General features: G+C 45.8%; 1 protein-coding gene across 1 annotated transcript in view; it reads left to right on the top strand.

The window, feature by feature from the left end:
• LOC126137422 (tubby-related protein 4) overlaps positions 1–20,420 on the top strand; it is a 554,251-nt gene that overhangs the window by 405,239 nt on the left and 128,592 nt on the right. Inside the window, exon 3 of the mRNA XM_049915215.1 lies at positions 709–891. Coding sequence (XP_049771172.1) covers positions 709–891 — 183 coding nt within the window. The remainder of the gene's footprint in view (positions 1–708; positions 892–20,420) is intronic.

Genomic DNA, 20,420 nt, shown 5'->3' with positions numbered 1-20,420 from the left:
CAGCGGTACGTCGACGATCTTCTGCGCCCTGTTTTGTTGATCTTCGTGGCAAGCTTGGGCTTACATTTCGGCAGAGTAGTGTCCGCCCGCACACGGTCAGAGTTTCTACTGCATATCTTGCCAAACCCTACCTTGGTCAGCGAGGTCGCCTTATCTCTCCCCAATTGAGAATGTTTGGAGCATTATTGGCATGACCCTCCAACCAGATCGGGATTTTGACTATCTAAGCCGGCCGGAGTGGCCGAGCGGTTAAAGGCGCTACAGTCTGGAACCGCTACGGTCGCAGGTTCGAATCCTGCCTCGGGCATGGATGTGTGTGATGTCCTTAGGTTAGTTAGGTTTAAGTAGTTCTAAGTTCTAGGGGACTGATGACCACAGATGTTAAGTCCCACAGTGCTCAGAGCCATTTGAACCATTTTGCACAAACGCATTATTGACTTGCTAATTTGTGAAGTTCTTTCTCTTGACTAAATCCTCAAGTTTTTCTGAAATTGTAATCGTTTGTTTGTCTGTACATGTAAATCACATTTACCGATTCCCGTCAGATTCGGAAAATTCCTTTTTCGTGAGACTTTGCTTTCTTTGAGTGTACAATAAAAATGTTCATGTAATTCGGAAAATTCCCTTGTAAGTCTTTGCTTTCTTTGAGTGTACAATAAAAGTGTTGATGTAATTCTTTTTGTAATTCGGAATCTGTTTGTTTTGCAGGTTATCCTGGTCAAGTGGAATGAACCGTATCAGAAGCTAGCGTCATGTGACAGCTCAGGGATTATTTTTGTATGGATCAAGTACGAAGGAAGGTGGAGCATCGAACTCATCAATGACCGTAACACTCCTGTCACCCACTTTTCTTGGTCGCATGATGGACGAATGGCGCTTATTTGTTACCAGGTAAGTTCTGAATGCTTCGCAGAAACAATTTCGTATCATCATCATCACCATTCATTCATTCGTCATCATAATCATCATCTGATCTGTGTCAGGTACAGGCAAGGTACGTGACCACCTGTCTCTATGTTTTGCTTTGCTCTTCACTTGCACTTAGTTACCACTATCCTCCATGGCAGGGCTCGTTAGTTGATGTTTTCCTTTTTCGTCCCTTTTTGTCGCTTCAGTTCCTAGCTGGACTAAGCACTGCCTTCTGAAGATGTAGACCAGCCAGTTTTCCTTCCTTTTCCTGATGTTTTTGTAACATGACATTGGCCTCCCTGATTCGACGATGCCGGCAGCGGTGGCCGAGCGGTTCTAGGCGCTTCAGTCCGGAACCGCGCGACTGCTACGGTCGCAGGTTCGAATCCTGCCTCGGGCATGGATGAGAGTGATGTCCTTAGGTTCTAAGGGACTGATGACCTCAGATGTTAAGTCCCATAGGGCTCAGAGCCATTTGATTCGACGGACCCGTAACACTGCGGCCTCCCTTTGGACAGAAATTGGGCTATCCCACTTCTGATGCCAGTTTACAAGAGTAGGAGAGGTAGCTACTTAGGATGGACAAAGACATGGGCGTCTTCGTGGGAGTCAGAGGAACGAGTTAAGTAAACTGAATTTTGGTATATACAGGGTGATCAAAAAGTCATTATAAATTTGAAAACTTAATAAACCACGGAATAATGTAGATAGAGAGGTAAAAATTGACACACATGCTTGAAATGACATGGGGTTTTATTAGAACCTAAAAAAAAGTTCACAAAATCTCCGACAGATGGCGCTGGACAGCAAAACTGCTACCGTGACGGGTGAGAGGTACGCCGATATGTTACAGAATTGCATCATCCCCACCCTGGCTGATAAACACCTGCTGGAACGTACGATGTTTATGCAGGATGGCGCTCCACCCCATATTGCTAGACGCGTGAAAGATCTCTTGCGCGCGTCTTTTGGCGATGATCGTGTGCTCAGCTGCCACTTTCGTCATGCTTGGCCTCCCAGGTCCCCAGACCTCAGTCCGTGCGATTATCGGCTTTGGGGTTACCTGAAGTCGCAAGTGTATCGTGATCGACCGACATCTCTAGGGATGCTGAAAGACAACATCAGACGCCAGTGCCACACCATAACTGCGGACATGCTTTACAGTGCTGTTCACAACATTGTTCCTCGACTACAGCTATTGTTGAGGAATGATGGTGGACATATTGAGAATTTCCTGTAAAGAACATCGTCTTTGCTTTGTCTTGCTTTGTTATGCTAATTATTGCTATTCTGATCAGATGAAGCGCCATCTGTCGGACATTTTTTGAACGTTTGTATTTTTTTGGTTCTAATAAAACCCCAAGCATGTGTGTGAATTTGTACCTCTCTATATACATTATTCCGTGATTTATTCAGTTTTCAAATTTATACTGACTTTTTGATCACCAAGTACTTTCACTTCAGTATACATCGCCAAACGGTGAAGCTGCCTGACACTCTAGGTGGTAATAGAGGGTCGAGGAATAGGAAGAAGTATGTTTTGGGAACAATGTTGCTGATTGTGAGCTTTGTTGAAACTCTGTGAGCAACACTGGTGTTCCCAACCTTCTTAGCTAATCGTTGGCATCATCCAAGTACAACGTCAGAACCCATATGATAGACATCATTTGTTCCAACGTGCGGCATAATCTGTAGTTCATTCCACCCTGTTTCATCAATGGCTGCCGGAATACCCACTTCAAGACGCTGAATGAGGCCTCCAGATACGCACGTCGCGTGCACATGGTGTTCTTTCCCATCTGTTGCTGCCATTTCCCTAATAGGTGCCATTATGCACTGTACATTTGAACTGCCAACAACAGACCCCTACCCATTTGCATTCACCTCCTTTTGACGCACGATGCAGTAGATTTCCCAAGAGATGAAGCGAGTCTCACTGGCTCGGTTTAGGTTTCATTGGAAGACAGCCCCTCATACGTTTCACTTAGAGAGATGGATGTAACAACCTGAGTCCTACTTAGCCCTATCTCCCCTGTACAGGACATCTTGACCTATTAGTGATGCGCTAATCAAAGTCAAGTGTACGAGTAATGACAGACCCTGTACTTGCTGCAGAGTAAACAGTACCCATAGGAGAAGATAGTACTTGAAGTTATCATGACTCTTGGTATCTGTTCCAACACAACCATTTGTAGCAGCTCCCAATTACTTGACAGCAGTCAGGGCGATTTCCAGCTGCTTACGAGCAGCAGCTGCATGGTGTCGCAGTTACTCTTTTCTAAAACTTATTTTAAGAAGTGTTTCCACAAGAATAATCATCATCCATTTGTGATTGTCACAACCAAACACCTTGGAAAAGTCACAGCAGATAAGCTCCCAACAGAAAATGCTATTCACTCCTCCTCTTTGGAGCTCTGTAGATAGTGAATAACTGGTACCAGAAGGTGATGTAACCCACCAAGGCATGGAACTTCAATGGCGTGTATGTGCCTGTCATTTCTGTGGAACCAGCGCAGTAAGGTGCTTCGATGTCGGTGTGTGATGGAATGGCAGAAAGAGTTTGGGTGGTATAGTCTGTAGATTCCAGTGCCACATCAAAGCTGGCAACACATATCGATACCATGGACATTGGCGTGGTCTCGCTGCAATGCGCAACGGGGGTGGTAGGCGCTCAATAAGACCACGCCTCCCTCTCAGTATAGCAGCGCCCTCACACTGATGTCAAGATTGTGTTGAACTTGAAAGAGCTCAGCTCAGTTCGTGACCTCAACTACAACAGTCCGCATCAAAGTAGGACCAACGAGTTGTCTACATTTCTGATCAACTTGTACTTTAAAAAAATGTTGTATAGTGTACCTCAAGAAAACAGTTTGTTAATTAGTGCATCAGGTGGTGCTTTAATAGTCAATGACAATTCTAAATTGTCAAGCAATCCTGTGACAGACCTGTGTCAAAGTTAAGTAAATCTCTTATTCCATTATGTAAGAAAGTGAACTAACATTTCATGTATTCAATTTCAATGAGCCTTCTCTCAGAGCAATCAAAGAACCAACTAGTGTGGTTGGACGAAAGACGTTTTGCCTAGTCACAACAGTTTGCCCATGACCATATCGTCAATGGAAATACAGAGTTTGTTGATGTATCGTTGCGGATTGTACAACGCGTCCACAACGGATGGTGTATCACCAACAGCTGTGTAACATGACATAAGAACAACGGTAGTAAAAAGATCCTAACTGATTGTAACTGGAGACAATTGTTATTATGTATAATATGGATAGAATTCACAGAAATATTTACACGATGAGGTACAAAGGGAATATGCAAGAGCTACTGGTCTCAGCTGACCTTACAGAGTGATGTCAAGAGAGTCTAACCACACCAATGTTGTTGGAGAACCATTGATGATATCTGTCCAGTCCCCACTGAAACATGTCTTGGGACGTTCCTCTATAACGTGGCCAATGGTCTACTCTGATGCTTCACAGTCACACAGTGGGGTGCCCGAGAGCCCCCATTTGTACATGGGGGACTTCATTCTTCTGCAGCCACATCGTATTCTGTTCAGTTGACACCATGTTCTTCTAGACAGTTGGGGTCTTTGGAGCCATGAAGACGTATGCTGGCGTTGTTTCTCGATGTCTCCTGGATCGGAGACAAGAGTCACTTCTTGCCAATAACAACGGGCTTCAAACCAGACAGGAACTGTTGTCTATAAAGGTAGGTCCATCTCAACTAGTTTCTGAGCGATTTTTGGGAAAGGAGCTGGATGCAGTGGACTATTATTAGAGTCGGGTACATCACAAAAGAGCATTTCTCGTAGGGGATGCACATTTTCATAGGGACAAACTACACAGAAGCTGGGCATTAACTGACTGAAAGCGATTAGTGTGGTTCGATGAATCACGAGTTTGTCCCTTTCCAAATTATGCAAGGAGTCTAGTGCACCAGCTGGCGTTTAACCCGCAGTTGGTAGAGGATGTAGTTCAGGTCGTTACCTGATGTTTTGACAGTGCTGTTCATATCATGTGTTGGGCTCAGTCATTCAGGTTTCAGTGAACTGAGATGAAGAAAATCTTCTCCGTTTTCAAGCCACGTCAATTCGAAAAAAAAACCTCTAGATCTGACTGCCGGGGCTGGTACCATTCTCTGCTGTTACAGGCACGATTTCAGTCTGTGGTACCAATCAAAGGGCGGCGAAATGACGCATGCGCGGAAGGCGAAATGGACAGCTCATGGCAGCTCCGGCCCGCCACGGCACCACGTTTGAATCTGGCGCTCCCTGCCTCCCTACAAGCGTTAAGGATCATCCCCCGTCGCTTCCTTTTGACATCAAGTGCTCGCCTCCACGCCGTACTAGAAGTTTACCCTTGGTCCCTCTTAAAAGTTCTGCTGTTTATTCTAATCTCAGCTGCCTTCTTTATAAAGGAATCCCAATAAGTTGATGCATACTCAAGATTCTCGTCTTTTCAAACTATATTTTGCGTCTGTTTTTCAGGCAATGATCAGCTATGGCCCACTTATCAAACTCCCTTCACTTGATATGTCGTTTGTACTTGGCACAAGACTCTGCTGCGTATATCTCGTATCTTGGGAGCGGATCAGAATACTGGTTTCAGTCCGTATCTCTGCAGCAGACATTCTAACCTGCTGCTTGTTGCCCCACAGTATTGGAGGAAATCCGCTGGTTTGGCCTCTTCTGCCTATTCACAAGGCGTTCTTCTTCGGTGGCACCTGAAAACGTTTCTAATGTCTCCCTTGCCACAACCATTCTCTGTACACGTCTCTCAAATGCTTCAGTTCAGACTGTACATGAGCATCGTCAGAAATAACCTTTGCTCTGTGTACTAGCGTATTCTGGACCCATTTCTTGTGTAGTGGGTGGTGAAAACTATCGCTTTCTAGTTTCGATCAGTGCGCATTGGCTTTCTGTGCAACGAATGACCTAGCCGGCCTCCTGGCTTCCACTGAACTAAAACATCCACGACGGTAGTTTGCTATCCTTCTCCGTCTCAATAGTAAATTTAGTGTTGGGATGGACACCGTTCATGTGATCGACGAATTGCTTCAGTTCATTTTCACTGTGAGGCCATGTCAGGAATGTGTCATCGACGTATATTAGGAAGCAAGACGGATGCAACGCCGCCGAGTTCAGAACCGGCTCCTCAAACTGCTCATGAAGAAATTCGAGACTGCCAGAGACAGAGATGATCCCACTGCTGTGCTATCCGACATTTCATAATATTCGTTGTGGTAGAAGAAGTACGTTTTTGTTGGAATATGACAAAGCAACTTCATGATTCCAGATGGAAAATGTTCGGCGGAAAGGTGCACCGTGTCTTATACCCGTACCTTTGTAAAAGGTGACACAAGGTCTAGACTAACCACTGCGCCATTTCGGCTTATTTTTATTTTCTTGGGTGTTTCAACTAATAGCTGTGAGTTAACAATATGCTGATCACAATGTCCTAGTTTTGATGCTAATAACCCTTCCAGATGTTTTTCCAGTCTGTGGGTGGGCGAATTGATTGCTTTAACAGTGGACCTAAGAGGGATACCTCTCCGACAGTCCATAAAGATAAAGCGCTCGGAGGTCTGACAGCACAAGGCATTAATTTTATCACCACTTCATCTGGTTAACCAGGGTCTGTTAATAATGTCCCTATCTTTCTTCTAATAAATGTAGCCCCTTCAGGTATTAAATTTCGATGGCTCAGCTTTCTCCAGTACACGGCTGGTAGTTAGCCTGACATCTTCAGTTGTGTAAAGCGAATTCACCGCTGTATTTCACTAATAACATCCCCAACTGCACTAATAATATCCCAAACTGGTAGACGTCACGGGACTGGAGAAAATTAAGGACTTTCTTCAGCGCTGCCTCAGATGCATCTTCCCGCTCTTGGTTGGAGAGGTTAACAACAGACGTATCGCCTTCGTTGTTCTCCGCATCATTTCCTCCGTGAGTTAAGCGGTCAAACATCCTCGGTGAATGAGTATTTCCCTTTCTACACTTTCATGCTGAGTAAGCTGTGCACACTTCCATCTCACAGGATGACAAGCGCCACGTTTCTGGTGTGACCAACACTCAGGCAACCTATCACACCTTGACTGAACCCGTCAAGCCACTCTATCCCGAGTGAGGTGGCGAAGTGGTCAGCAAACTGGACTCGCATTCGGGAGGACGACGATTCAATCCCGCGTTCGGCCATCCTGATTTAGGTTTTCCGTGGTTTCCCTAAATCACTCCAGGCAAATGCCGGGGTGATTCCTTTGAAAGGGCACGGCCGACTACTTCCCCGTCCTTCCCTAATCCGCTGAGACCGATGAGCTCACTGTCTGGTCTCCTCCTTCAAAACAACCCAACCCTCACCCGATTTCAGTCTCATGGATAATGTCTGGGACTATTTGAAACAACGAGTATGCCCGCAATTTGGCAACTACACGAGATCCAGTCACCAATGAGTGTCTTCAGCTGGACGTGACATACCTGCAAAGACTTGCGCACACTCTTCCTAGCAGAATTAACACACTATGAATGTTACACGCGGTGTTGCAGTGTTTTGCAGTGAAGACAACTTGAGGTGATTAATTTTTGTTCATTGTGCTTACGAACAGGAGATATTTTATCGTTCTAAAAATTTATTATGTCCTCATTGCATGTAGAAGTAGGTGTCTGAATAAAGCAGCTCTTTTGAAATCGAAAAACTCAAAAATTGGGGAAAATGTTGAAAATAGCCGATAGTTGCAGTCAAAACTCTTGACCACCTACCCAGTAGCCGGTATGTCCACCTTTGGCATGGATAACAGTGGCGATGCGTCGTGACATGGAAGCTGAGGCCTTGGTAGATCCCTGGAGGGAGATGGCACCCCATCTGCACGCACAAGTCACCTAATTCCTGTAAATTCAGGGGGGGGGGGGGGGAGGGGGATGAGCTCTGACGCTACGTTCAGTCACATGCCAGATGTGCCAGATGTGTTCGTTTGGATTCATATCTGGCAAGTTGGAGGGTCAGCGCATCAATTCTAACTCGCCACTCTGTTCCTCGAACCACTCCATTACACTCCTGGTCTTGTGACATTTCGCATTATCTTGCTGAAACATGCCACTGCCATCGGAAAACTTGATCGTCATGAAGGGGTGTATGTGGTCTGCAACCAGTGTACGACACTCCTTGACCGTCATGGTGCCTTGCACGAGCTCCACTGGACCAATGGATGTCCATGTGAATGTTCCACAGAGCATTACGAAGCCGCAGCCAGCTTGTCTGCGTCCCGCTGTGCAGGCGTGAAGGAGCTGAAACCCTAATGGACGGTGGATTCGCGCCCTCTCGTCAGCATGATGAAGACGGTATCGGCATTCATCAGACTACGCAACGTTCTGACATTGCGCCAACGTCCAGTGCCGATGGTCACTTGCCCATTTCAGTCGTAGCTGGTGACGCTGTAGTGTTACTATAGACACTTGCGTGGATCATCGGCTGTGGAGGTCCATCGTTGAGAGTGTTCGGTGCACTGAGTGTTCAGACACTCTTGTGCTCTGCCCAGCATTGAACACTGATCTTAGTTCCACCGCATGTCCTGTTTTACCAGTCTGCCCAGCCTGCGACATCTCACATCTGTAACGAGGGACGGGCGCCTAACTTTCACGACGTCTGGACGTGGTTTCATCTCGCTTTCGCCACATTTTGAAGACACTCACCACAGCACTCCTCGAACACCCGACAAGCCACGCAGTTTTCGAAATGCTCGATCCAAGCCTCCAGGCCATCACAATCTGCCCTCGATCAGACTGAGATAGATCGCACACCTTCCTCATTCTACACACGGACAGCACTCTCACTGATACTACATGCACCTTGTGTGTGTTTGACTAGCAGTCATTTCTCGGCCAGGAGACGCTGCTGTCGCATGGATGGGTTTGTATCGATAGTGGATCGGTGGTCATAATGTTCTGGCTGACCAGTGCATTGAGATCTGTGAAGCCAACAGTCTTATACAGTGGCCTAACAATCACATATTTTAATCTCTGTGGGAAAATACCCGAAATTTATTACGTGAATAGGAAGTTTACATATTTGAGGCCCACAAATTTTGTTGTCTCATTGCAAATATTATCAACACGATATCAGCGAGTACTTACAGCAGCAGTAGCAGTCGTGGTAGTACTAATTGTTGTTGTTGTTGTTGTTGTTGTTGTTGTGGTCTTCAGTCCTGAGACTGGTTTGATGCAGCTCTCCATGCTACTCTAACCTGTGCAAGCTTCTTCATCTCCCAGTACCTACTGCAGCCCACATCCTTCTGAATCTGCTTAGTGTATTCATCTCTTGGTCTCCCTCTACGATTTTTACCCTCAACGCTGCCCTCCAATACTATACTGGTGATCTCTCGACGTCTCAGAAGATGTCCTACCAACCGATCCCTTCTTCTAGTCAAGTTGTGCCACAAGCTCCTCTTCTCCCCAATTCTATTCAATACCTCCTCATTAGTTATGTGATCTACCCATCTAATCTTCAGCATTCTTCTGTAGCACCACATTTCGAAAGCTTCTATTCTCTTCTTCTATTCTCTTCTTCTGTTCTCACGTCCATACATGGCTACACTCCATACAAATACTTTCAGAAACGACTTCTTGACACTTAAATCTACATTCGAAGTTAACAAATTTTTCTTCTTCAGAAACGCTTTCCTTGCCATTGCCAGTCTACATTTTATATCCTCTCTACTTCGACCATCATCAGTTATTTTGCTCCCCAAATAGCAAAACTCCTCTACTACTTTAAGTGTCTCATTTCCTAATCTAATTCCCTCAGCATCACCTGACTTAATTCGACTACATTCCATTATCCTCGTTTTGCTTTTGTTGATGTTCATCTTATAACCTCCTTTCAAGACACTGTCCATTCCGTTCAACTGCTCTTGTTGTAACAGTAATAGTAGAAAACTATGTATCTGTGTTTTTGTCTGCTTTAAATACTCGAAGTCCGACAAAATGTTTCTAGAAATATTTTGTCTTCTTTTTATTTAGCTTATTGTATTTGATCTTCCTCTTCTAGAGAACAGTGAAGAAAGAAAAACCAGCAGTTGATCAAGAAATGGGTTGTTAGCACGTACGTAACAATTTGAAATATGAGTAGAAAAGTCCCACTAAACGAAGTGGCTGCTGGTATTTTTAAGCACTGTTTTCTACAGTGATCGTTACTAGCAAACTGAACTAGTTTTACTTTATCAAAAATTCTAAATGTGCTCACGGCAAAATCTCTTCAAAAAACCGCCCAAAGAGATTAATGTGGATAGCACAACATGTACATAAAAACAGAAATCGGATATAAATTGAATGTGAAAATTTTCATGTTTGCGCTTATACAGAAATTGGTATTTGGTGTTTGATTGTAATTGCCGTTAATATTTTATGACACTTAAGTCTTATCTAAAATCTCTAGTGAAACTGAGAAGGAGTTAACCGTCACTAATTTCAGACATGGCACTCTTTACTACTGTTTAATTTTTAAAATAAGTGATGTGTAATGAGATGGTGAAATCAGATATGGCTCAAATTTAGAAACTGTTTCATTACATGTGATCTTCTTTATTTTTTGAATGACAATAATCTGCAGCCCTAGTTGTTGTTCCTTAGATTAAAATATACTTGTATGTTTCATTGCCACACAATTTCACTATCGAGGTATTATTAAGCATCTGAAACACATACTTGATGTAAAGTCGTGTTATATATAAAAGAATCATATGTTGTTTAGTCAATAGAATAAAAATTAAAATTACATTAAAAATAAAAGAGAATTTACAGGGCGTCACCCGCAGAGAGGACGTATTTAAACCGCAGTTTCAACTTACATTGGTCAGACTTTCTTAAAATATATTGGGGTGGTGCAGTAAGCAATAAAATACAAGTGGAAAAAAAATATTCCTCATACAATAGCGGATAAAATGCACTACTGGAAATTAAAATTGCAGCACCACAAAGATGACGTGCTACAGACGCGAAATTTAACCGACAGGAAGAAGATGCTGTGATATGCAAATGATTAGCTTTTCAGAGCATTCACGCAAGGTAGGCGCCGATGGCGACACCTACAACGTGCTGACATGAGGAAAGTTTCCAACTGATTACTCATACGCAAACTGCAGTTGACCGGCGTTGCTTGGTGAAACGTTGTTGAGATGCCTCGTGTAAGGAGGAGAAACGCGTACCATCACGTTTCCAACTTTGATAAAGGTCGGATTGTAGCCTATTGCGATTGCTGTTTATCGTATCGCGACATTGCTGCTCGCGTTGGTCGAGATCCAATGACTGTTAGCAGAATATGGAATCGGTGGGTTCAGGAGTGTAATACGGAACACCGTGCTGGATCCCAACGGCCTCGTATCACTAGCAGTCGAGATGACATGCATCTTATCCGCATGGCTGTAACGGATAGTGCAGCCACGTCTCCATCCCTGAGTCAACAGATGGGGACGTTTGCAAGACAACAACCATCTGCACGAACAGTTCGACGACGTTTGCAACAGTACGGACTATCAGCTCGGATGCCATGGCTGCGGTTACCCTCGACGCTGCGTCACAGACAGAAGCGCCTGCGATGGTGTACTCAACGACGAACCTGGGTGCACTAATGGCAAAACGTGATTTTTTCGGATTAATCCAAGTTCTGTTTATATCATAATGATAGTCGCATCCGTGTTTGGCGACATCGCGGTGAACGCACATTGGAAGTGTGTATTGGTCATCGCCATACTGGCGTATCACCTGGCGTGATGGTATGGGGTGCCATTGTTTACACGTCTCCGTCACCTCTTGTTCGCATGGTCGGCACTTTGAACAGCAGACGTTACATTTCAGATGTGTTACGACCCGTGGCTCTACCCTTCATTCGATCCCTGCGAAACCCTACATTTCAGCAGGATAATGCACGACCGCATGTTGCAGGTCCTGTACGGGCCTTTCTGGATACAGAAAATGTTCGACTGCTGCCCTGGCCAGCACATTCTCCAGATCTCTCAGCAACTGAAAACGTCTGGTCAATGGTGGCCGAGCAACTGGCTTGTCCCAATACGCCAGTCACTACTCTTGATGAACTGTGGTATCGTGTTGAAGCTGTATGGGCAGCTGTACCTGTACACGCCATCCAAGCTCTGTTTGACTCAATGTCCAGGCGTATCAAGGCCGTTATAACGGCCAGAGGTGCTTGTTCTGGGTACTGATTTCTCAGGATCAATGCACCCAAATTGCGTGAAAATGTAATCACATGTCAGTTCTAGTATAATATATTTCTCCAATGAATATCCGTTTATCATCTGCATTTCTTCTTGGTGTAGTAATTTTAATGGCCAGTTGTGTACTTCACTACATTACTGGACTTTCCAATAAATGAAATCACAATGCGTAACTTATGTTTACTTTCTGCCGTAGATGAGAGTCACGTTAACTTTTCTGGCCACTGCGCAAACATTACAGTCGTGACCTATATACATACAAATACATTATTTATAATAAATAACATCGTTACGTTCCCTTGATGACTGCACAACACAAAGCTTTACGCCTCTCCTAGGCCCATATACCCATCAACACCAACAGTGTTGATGACTGGAAACCTGTTGCTTGGTCATTTCAAATTTTATCGAGCGGATGGACGTGTACGGGTATAGAGAAAACCTGATGAATCCATGGGCCCTGCATGTCAGCATGGGACTGTTCAAGATCGTGGAGGCTCTGTAATGGAGTGGGGCGTGCGCAGTTGGAGTGATGTGTGACACCTGATACTGCTAGATACGACTCTGACAGGTTACACGTACGTGAGCATCCTGTCTGATCAGCTGCATTATGCGACACCTCACACGTCCAGAATTGCTACAGAGCGGCTCCAGGAACACTCTCCTGAGTTAAAACACTTCCGTTAGCCACCAAACTCCCCAGACATGAACATTATTGAGCGTATCTGGGATGCCTTGCAACGTGCTGTTCAGAAGAGATCTCCACCACCTCGTACTCTTACGGATGTATGGACAGCCCCGCAGGATTCATGGTGTCAGTTCCAACCAGCACTACTTCAGACATTTGTCGAGTCCATGCCACGACGTGTTGCGGCACTTCTGCGTGCTCGCCGAGGGCCCTACACGATATTAGGCAGGTGTACCAGTTTATTTGGCTCTTTAGTGTATTACCAATATACAGGGTGTTACAAAAAGGTACAGCCAGACTTTCAGGAAACATTCCTCACACACAAATAAAGAAAAGATGTTATGTGGACATGTGTCCGGAAACGCTTAATTTCCATGTTAGAACTCATTTTAGTTTCGTTCTTCCACCTACGCTCAATGGAGCACGTTATCATGATTTCATACGGGATACTCTACCTGTGCTGCTAGAACATGTGCCTTTACAAGTACGACACAACATGTGGTTCATGCACGATGGAGCTCCTGCACATTTCAGTCGAAGTGTTCGTACGCTTCTCAACAACAGATTCGGTGACCGATGGATTGGTAGAGGCGGACCAATTCCATGGCCTCCACGCTCTCCTGACCTCAACCCTCTTGACTTTCATTTATGGGTGCATTTGAAAGCTCTTGTCTACGCAACCCCGGTACCAAATGTAGAGACTCTTCGTGCTCGTATTGTGGACGGCTGTGATACAATACGCCATTCTCCAAGGCTGCATCAGCGCATCAGGGATTCCATGCGACGGAGGGTGGATGCATGTATCATCGCTAACGGAGGACATTTTGAACATTTCCTGTAACAAAGTGTTTGAAGTAACGCTCGTACGTTCTGTTGCTGTGTGTTTCCATTCCATGATTAATGTGATTTGAAGAGAAGTAATAAAATGAGCTCTAACATGGAAAGTAAGCGTTTCCGGACACATGTCCACATAACATATTTTCTTTCTTTGTGTGTGAGGAATGTTTCCTGAAAGTTTGGCCGTACCTTTTTGTGACACCCTGTAGAAGACGAAACTGAAATACAATGTCCATGGGTGAATGGCAACACAACTAAATTACAAACAGAAAATGTCTGTCTGAGATGCTGCCAGAGATTCGAAGCCCACAAGTCGTTGTAGGCGGCGGAGCTAGAGGAACCGAGGAAAATCGACTTTAGGATCCAACCTAGCACTCGGATTATGTTCTTGAGACGACAGTGTGGTGTCACCGCCAGACACCACACTTGTTAGGTGGTAGCCTTTAAATCGGCCGCGGTCCGCTAGTATACGTCGGACCCGCGTGTCGCCACTGTCAGTGATTGCAGACCGAGCGCCGTCACACGGCAGGTCTAGAGAGACGTCCTAGCACTCGCCCCAGTTGTACAGCAGAGTTTGCTAGCGATGCTACACTGACAACTACGCTCTCATTTGCCGAGACGATAGTTAGCATAGCCTTCAGCTACGTCATTTGCTACGACCTAGCAAGGCGCCATTACCAGTTAATATTGAGATTGTGAAGCATGAACAGTCAAGAGAGATGTACACCAATTATGGATTAAAGTTAAGTATTCCAGCAGCAACGTACCTTATTGGCTATATTAATTACATTGTCATTTTCCAGACCTCACGCCAGCCTGCGTGAGCTTAAAGGCGTGCATTTCGGCCTCCTCTAGCAACACGGTGTTGGCTCTTCTGCCAACACAATAGACAGTACTTCCGGACCGTCTGGCGTCGGCAGATATCGGTGTCGATGCCTCGGATAATGACGTTGAGGCGTGGTGTGGCACCTAGGAACGGCAGGCAGAGGTCCTGCGTGGCGTCAGCAACAGGTGCGCCACTGCCAGAGCGGTGACTCGGCAAGGTGGTCTGCTGGTGCGGCCTGCTTGAAGCCCTGGGCGGAGCGCAGGCTTAAGTATCCGCCAGCGGAAGGATACGGCGCGGTACCACGTGAACACGTCACTATCCGATCGCAAGGTAGTGCCCGCAGATCAAAGTGCTACGTGCTGCGGCTCACACGCCACACAGGGGCGAAGCTGGTGGCCCCAGACACTGTGGCAGGTGCTGGCGGCTCGACTGTACACCGTGCCTTGTCTCATCTGCTTACTAATATCCCAGTGGATGAGGTAGCGGCCGCATCTAGCCTGCTAAACACAGTTGGTAGTGTGGTGGTCCAACTGTACAGGGGCAGCCCTGCATTCACTCCAGCAATGAAGGGACATTCAGATAAAATGCGCAAAAGGGCCAATAATAATGAAATGACACAATTTCAGAGACTTTACTGGTCTCATGCAGATACGATTTCATGTATATAAACTGAAGTGTCGAGTGAAAATTTGTATCAAGGCTAGGAATCGAATGCGGGTTTCCTGCTTATCAGGCAGGTGTGTTAGCCACTAAGCCACCGTGGCACAGAGGTTTACACAATTGTACGGGCTCGCTGGCTCACTTTCCTTCTCAATAATAATTTCGTTTGTAAGAGGGTATTTAAAGTAGACTGAGGCGGCAGTCAGAATTTTTATCGAGGAGAGAAGTGTGTCAGGGTAATCCGTGCACTTGTGTGAAGCGCTGTGCCACGGTGGCTTAGTTGCTAACACACCTGCCGAGTATTCAGGAGACCCGCATTCGATTCCTGGCCTTGATACAAATTTTCACTCGACACTTCAGTCTATACATATGATCAATATTAATTAAATGAACCATTTTTTCATATCTATACCACCCAAGCAAAAAACTAACCAACCATCAAAACAATATACCAGTACAATTAAGTGGAACTGTGTCATGAGCTCGGCCAGTTCACATACAGTATACATTTATTTTCCAAGAACATCACAACACCTTTATTTGTATTGTTCACACTCATCATGCATTAAGAACTCTTTGCTAAAGTCAAAATTTATTTTGGACATAATATCCACAAAAACACAATAGTCTGACCAAATTACAAGAAAATTTATTTTATTGAAAATTAGTATTTTTGTACTTTTAAGAAAGATTCAAAAATTTTATTAGAAGGTAATTTTACCATCTCTTAAACGGTGCAAACTATTTTAGTACAAGGACGCATCTGAACATGGTTCTGCATCTCAAAAGGTGGGTTAACATTAATGAATTAGAATAGATTCAAAACATTGCTTGGGGTGTGGTTCAGGTTAGTCCATCTCTTAACAAGGCAAGGCAGATTAACTTACATGGAATCTGCAAAAGAACTCGTGTTAATATGACACAGAAATAGTATCAGACCCTCACAGAAAGCAACGACTGACGCACGCAGGTGATGTGACCTACATATTAACGACTTATCAAGTAAATCCCCTTAAGCTAATAATTCATGAAATCAGACATACACTAGCTCTGCTAAAACTGCCACGAGAACTTTCCTTTGTTTGCCTTATAGCCCACTCACTCACAGCCAATCAATGACATTCAATAACATGTTCATGTTACAGTTCATTCAAGGCAGCATTTAGTAGCTAAACTCAAATGACATACTAGCGGTTTAAGGTACAATGCAGTATCGCGATGGTGCCTAAAATGCCCTTGGACCCACTGTACACTGAGGTGGCAAAAGTCAAGAGAAATCTCCTAATATCGTGTCGGACCTCCTTTCGCCCACAATAGTGCAGCAACTCCACGTGGTTTCCAGAATGAGATTTTTACTCTGCACCGGAGAGTGCGCTGATATGAAATTTCCTGATAGATTAAAAATGTGTGCTGGACCGAGAGTCGAACTCGGGACCTTTGCCTTTCGCGGGCAAGCGCTCTACCACTTTTTTTAAATTTTTTTTTATTTTTTTGCATTTTGTTCGTTATTGATCGCTGTGTTTCGTCGTTGCGGACGTCGCAAGACATCCTGTTCAAGTCCGCTGGTTGATCCTTCCACTCAGTTTTTTATTACAGAGGCCAACCGGCTCTCTGACCGAACACGCTGAGCTACCGTGCCGGCTGCCACTGAGCTAACCAAGCACGACTCACGCCCATTCCTCACAGCTTTACTTCTGCCAGTACCTCGTCTCCTACCTTCCAAACTTAACAGAAGCTCTTCTGCGAACCTTGCAGAACTAGCACTCCTGAAAGAAAGGATATTGCGGAGACATGGCTTAGCCATTGCCTGGGGGATGTTTCCAGAATGAGATTTTCACTCTGCAGCGGAGTGTGCGCTGATATGAAACTTCCTGGCAGATTAAAACTGTGTGCTGGACCGAGACTCGAACTCGGGACCTTTGTCATTCGCGGGCATGTACTCAGTGGAATTGCCAGTTTGTTCTACAAGCCAATCACGAACAATTGGGGCCCAGTGATATGGCGCACTGTCGTCTATAAAAATTCCACCGTTGTTTGGGAACATGAAATCCATGAATGGCTTCTCAATTAGTAGTGTAATTGGATCAGAGGACCCAGTCCATTCCACGTACACACAGGCCACACCATTATGGAGCCGCCACTAGCTTGCACATTGCCTTGTTGACAACTATGGTCCATGGCTTTGTGGCGCATGCGCCACAGTCGAACCAACTGAAATCTGGTCTCATCTGACCAGGCTACGGTTTTCCTGTCATTTAGGATCCAACAGATATGATCAGGACCCTAGGAGAGGAGCCGCAGGCGATGCCGTGCTGTTAGCAAAGGCACTTGAATCGGTCGTCTGGTGCCACAGCCCATTAACGCTGAATTTCTCCGCATTGTCCAAACAGACACATCCGTCGTGCGTCGCACATTGATTTCTGCGGCTATTTCAAGCAGTGTTGCTCGTCTGTTAGCACTGACAACTCTAAGCATATGCCGCTGCTCTTGGTCGCTAATTCAAGGCCATTGCCCACTGAGTTGTCCGTAGTGAGAGGTAAAGCCTGAAATGTGGTATTCCCGGCACACTCTTGACACTGTGTATATCGGGATATAGAATATCCTAACGATTTCCGACATTGAACGTCCCATCTGTGCAGCTCCGCCGGCCGGGGTGGCCAAGCGGTTAAAGGCGCTACAGTCTGGAACCGCGCGACCGCTACGGTCGCAGGTTCGAATCCTGCCTCGGACATGGCTGTGTGTGATGTCCTTAGGTTAGTTAGGTTTAAGTAGTTCTAAGTTCTACGGGACTGATGACCTTAGAAGTTAAGTCCCATAGTGCTCAGAGCCCCCCCTTTTGTGCAGCTCCAACAACAATTTCACTTTCAAAAGTCTGTTAATTCCCTTAGTGTGGCGATAATCACATCAGACACCATTTCACATGAATCACCAGAGTGCAAATAAGAGCTCTGACAAAGTACTTTTTTTTTCTTTATTGTAATTTTTATCACCTTACACAAGGCGGGCTGTCAGCAGCTGAGTACGCCGCTCTTCAGCCTTGAGATTTACAATAAGTAATAAATAGAGGGGACACAGAGAATACAATCAAAAATGGTGGGCAAAACAATGTAGACACCAAAAAACAAAAAAACACGGAGCCGTTCACGCCTGACGAGAAAACATCACTGACACTAGTGGACACGGCGCACAAAACAGGGATGATGGCGATGGGACACGTGAACAGTGGCGGCGTTTCGGCGAACAAACACTAAACACAAACGAAGGCACACACACGAGACACTAATGGCGATGACCTCCGGCGCGCGAATGTTCACTGAGCGTGTGCGAGTCCGGGGACCTGCCAAGAGAGGAGGAGGAGGAAGGGGAGTGGGAGAGGGAGAGGGTAGAGCAGAGATGCCATGGGCAGGGGAGAGTGGGGGAGGGAGGAAGGGGGAGGGGAAGCCCAGGGGAAGAGGGGTGGAGGACGGGGGACGGGGGAAAAAGGAAAGAGAAGGGAGGGAGGGTGCCTAAAGGAAAGGAAACAGGGAGTGGGGGGGAGGATCAAAGTTGATAGGAGGGGTAAATGGAAGGAAGGAGGACATCATCAGGGAGGGGGAGCTGGCGGAAGCCACCTCGGGAGAGGGTAAGGAGGGTGGAGAGATGGAGACGGGGTGGGACGTGGGAATACAGGCGCGGCAGTGGGCGGGGGTGGGAGAGGATCGGGGAGACGAGCGGGTGAGGAGGATCGAGTTTACGGGAGGTGTACAGGATCCGTATCCTTTCAAGGAAAAGGAGAAGGTGGGGGTAGGGGATGAGATCGTAGAGGATCCGTGTGGGGGAAGGGAGACGGATGCGATAGGCGAGGCGGAGAGCATGGCGTTCAAGAATTTGGAGGGATTTGTAAAAGGTAGGGGGGCAGAGATCCAAGCCGGATGGGCATAACAAAGGATAGGGCGGATGAGGGATTTATAGGTGTGGAGGATGGTGGAGGGGTCCAGACCCCACGTACGGCCGGAGAGGAGCTTGAGGAGACTGAGGCGGGAGCGTGCCTTGGCTTGGATTGTCCGGAGATGGGGAGTCCAGGAGAGGCGACGGTCAAGGGTGACGCCAAGGTACTTAAGGGTGGGAGTGAGGGCGATAGAACGGCCATAGATGGTGAGATATAAATCAAGGAGGCGGAAGGAAGGGGTGGTTTTGCCTACAATGATCGCCTGGGTTTCGGAGGGATACAAAGTACTACCCTTTATGTCTTGTGCATTCAATACTACCGCCATGTGTATACGAGCATATCGCTATCCCGTGACTTTTGTCACCTCGGTGTATGTTCCAACGGGGTGATGGGAAGTGAACTGCTAATAACATCTTGCAATACAGATCAATACGATAATACAGGGTGGTCCATTGATCGTTTCCGGGCCAAATATCTCACGAAATAAGCGTTAAACGAAAAAACTGTAAAGAACGAAACTCGTCTAGCTTGAAGGCGGAAACCAGATGGAGTTATGGCTGGCCCGCTAGATGGCTCTGCCATAGGTCAAACAGATATCAACTGCGTTTTTTAAAATAGGATCACCCATTTTTACTACATATTCGTGTAGTACGTAAAGATATATGAATGTTTTAGTTGGAGCACTTTTTTCGCTTTGTGATAGTTGGCGCTGTAATAATCACAAACATATGGCTCACAATTTTAGACGAACAGTTGGTAACAGGTAGGTTTTTTAAATTAAAATACAGAACGTAGGTATGTTTGAACATTTTATTTCGGATGTTCCAATCTGATACATGTACCTTTGTGAAGTTATCATTTCTGAGAGCGCATGCTGTTACAGCGTGATTACCTGTAAATACCACATTAACGCAATAAATGCTCAAAATGATGTCCGTCGACCTCAATGCATTTGGCAATACGTGTAACGACATTCCTGTCAACAGCGAGTAGTTCGCCTTCCGTAATGTTCGCACATGCATTGACAATGCGCCGACGCATGTTGTCAGGCGTTGTAGGTGGATCACGATAGCAAATATCCTTCAACTTTCCCCACAGAAAGAAATCCCGGGATGTCAGATCCGGTGTACGTGCGGGCCATGGTATGGTGCTTCGACGAGCAATCCACCTGTCATGAAATATGCTATTGAACATCGCTTCAACCGCACGCGAGCTATGTGCCGAACATCCATCATGTTGGAGGTACATCGCCATTGTCATGCAGTGAAACGTCTTGTAGTAACATCGGTAGAACATTACGTAGGAAATCAGCATACATTGCACCATTTAGATTGGCATCG

The sequence above is a fragment of the Schistocerca cancellata genome, chromosome 1 (assembly GCF_023864275.1).
Source record: "Schistocerca cancellata isolate TAMUIC-IGC-003103 chromosome 1, iqSchCanc2.1, whole genome shotgun sequence".
Classification (NCBI taxonomy): Eukaryota; Metazoa; Arthropoda; class Insecta; order Orthoptera; family Acrididae; genus Schistocerca; species Schistocerca cancellata.
The sequence above is the reverse complement of the archived record's forward strand: the minus strand, read 5'-3'. Positions and strand labels throughout refer to the sequence as shown.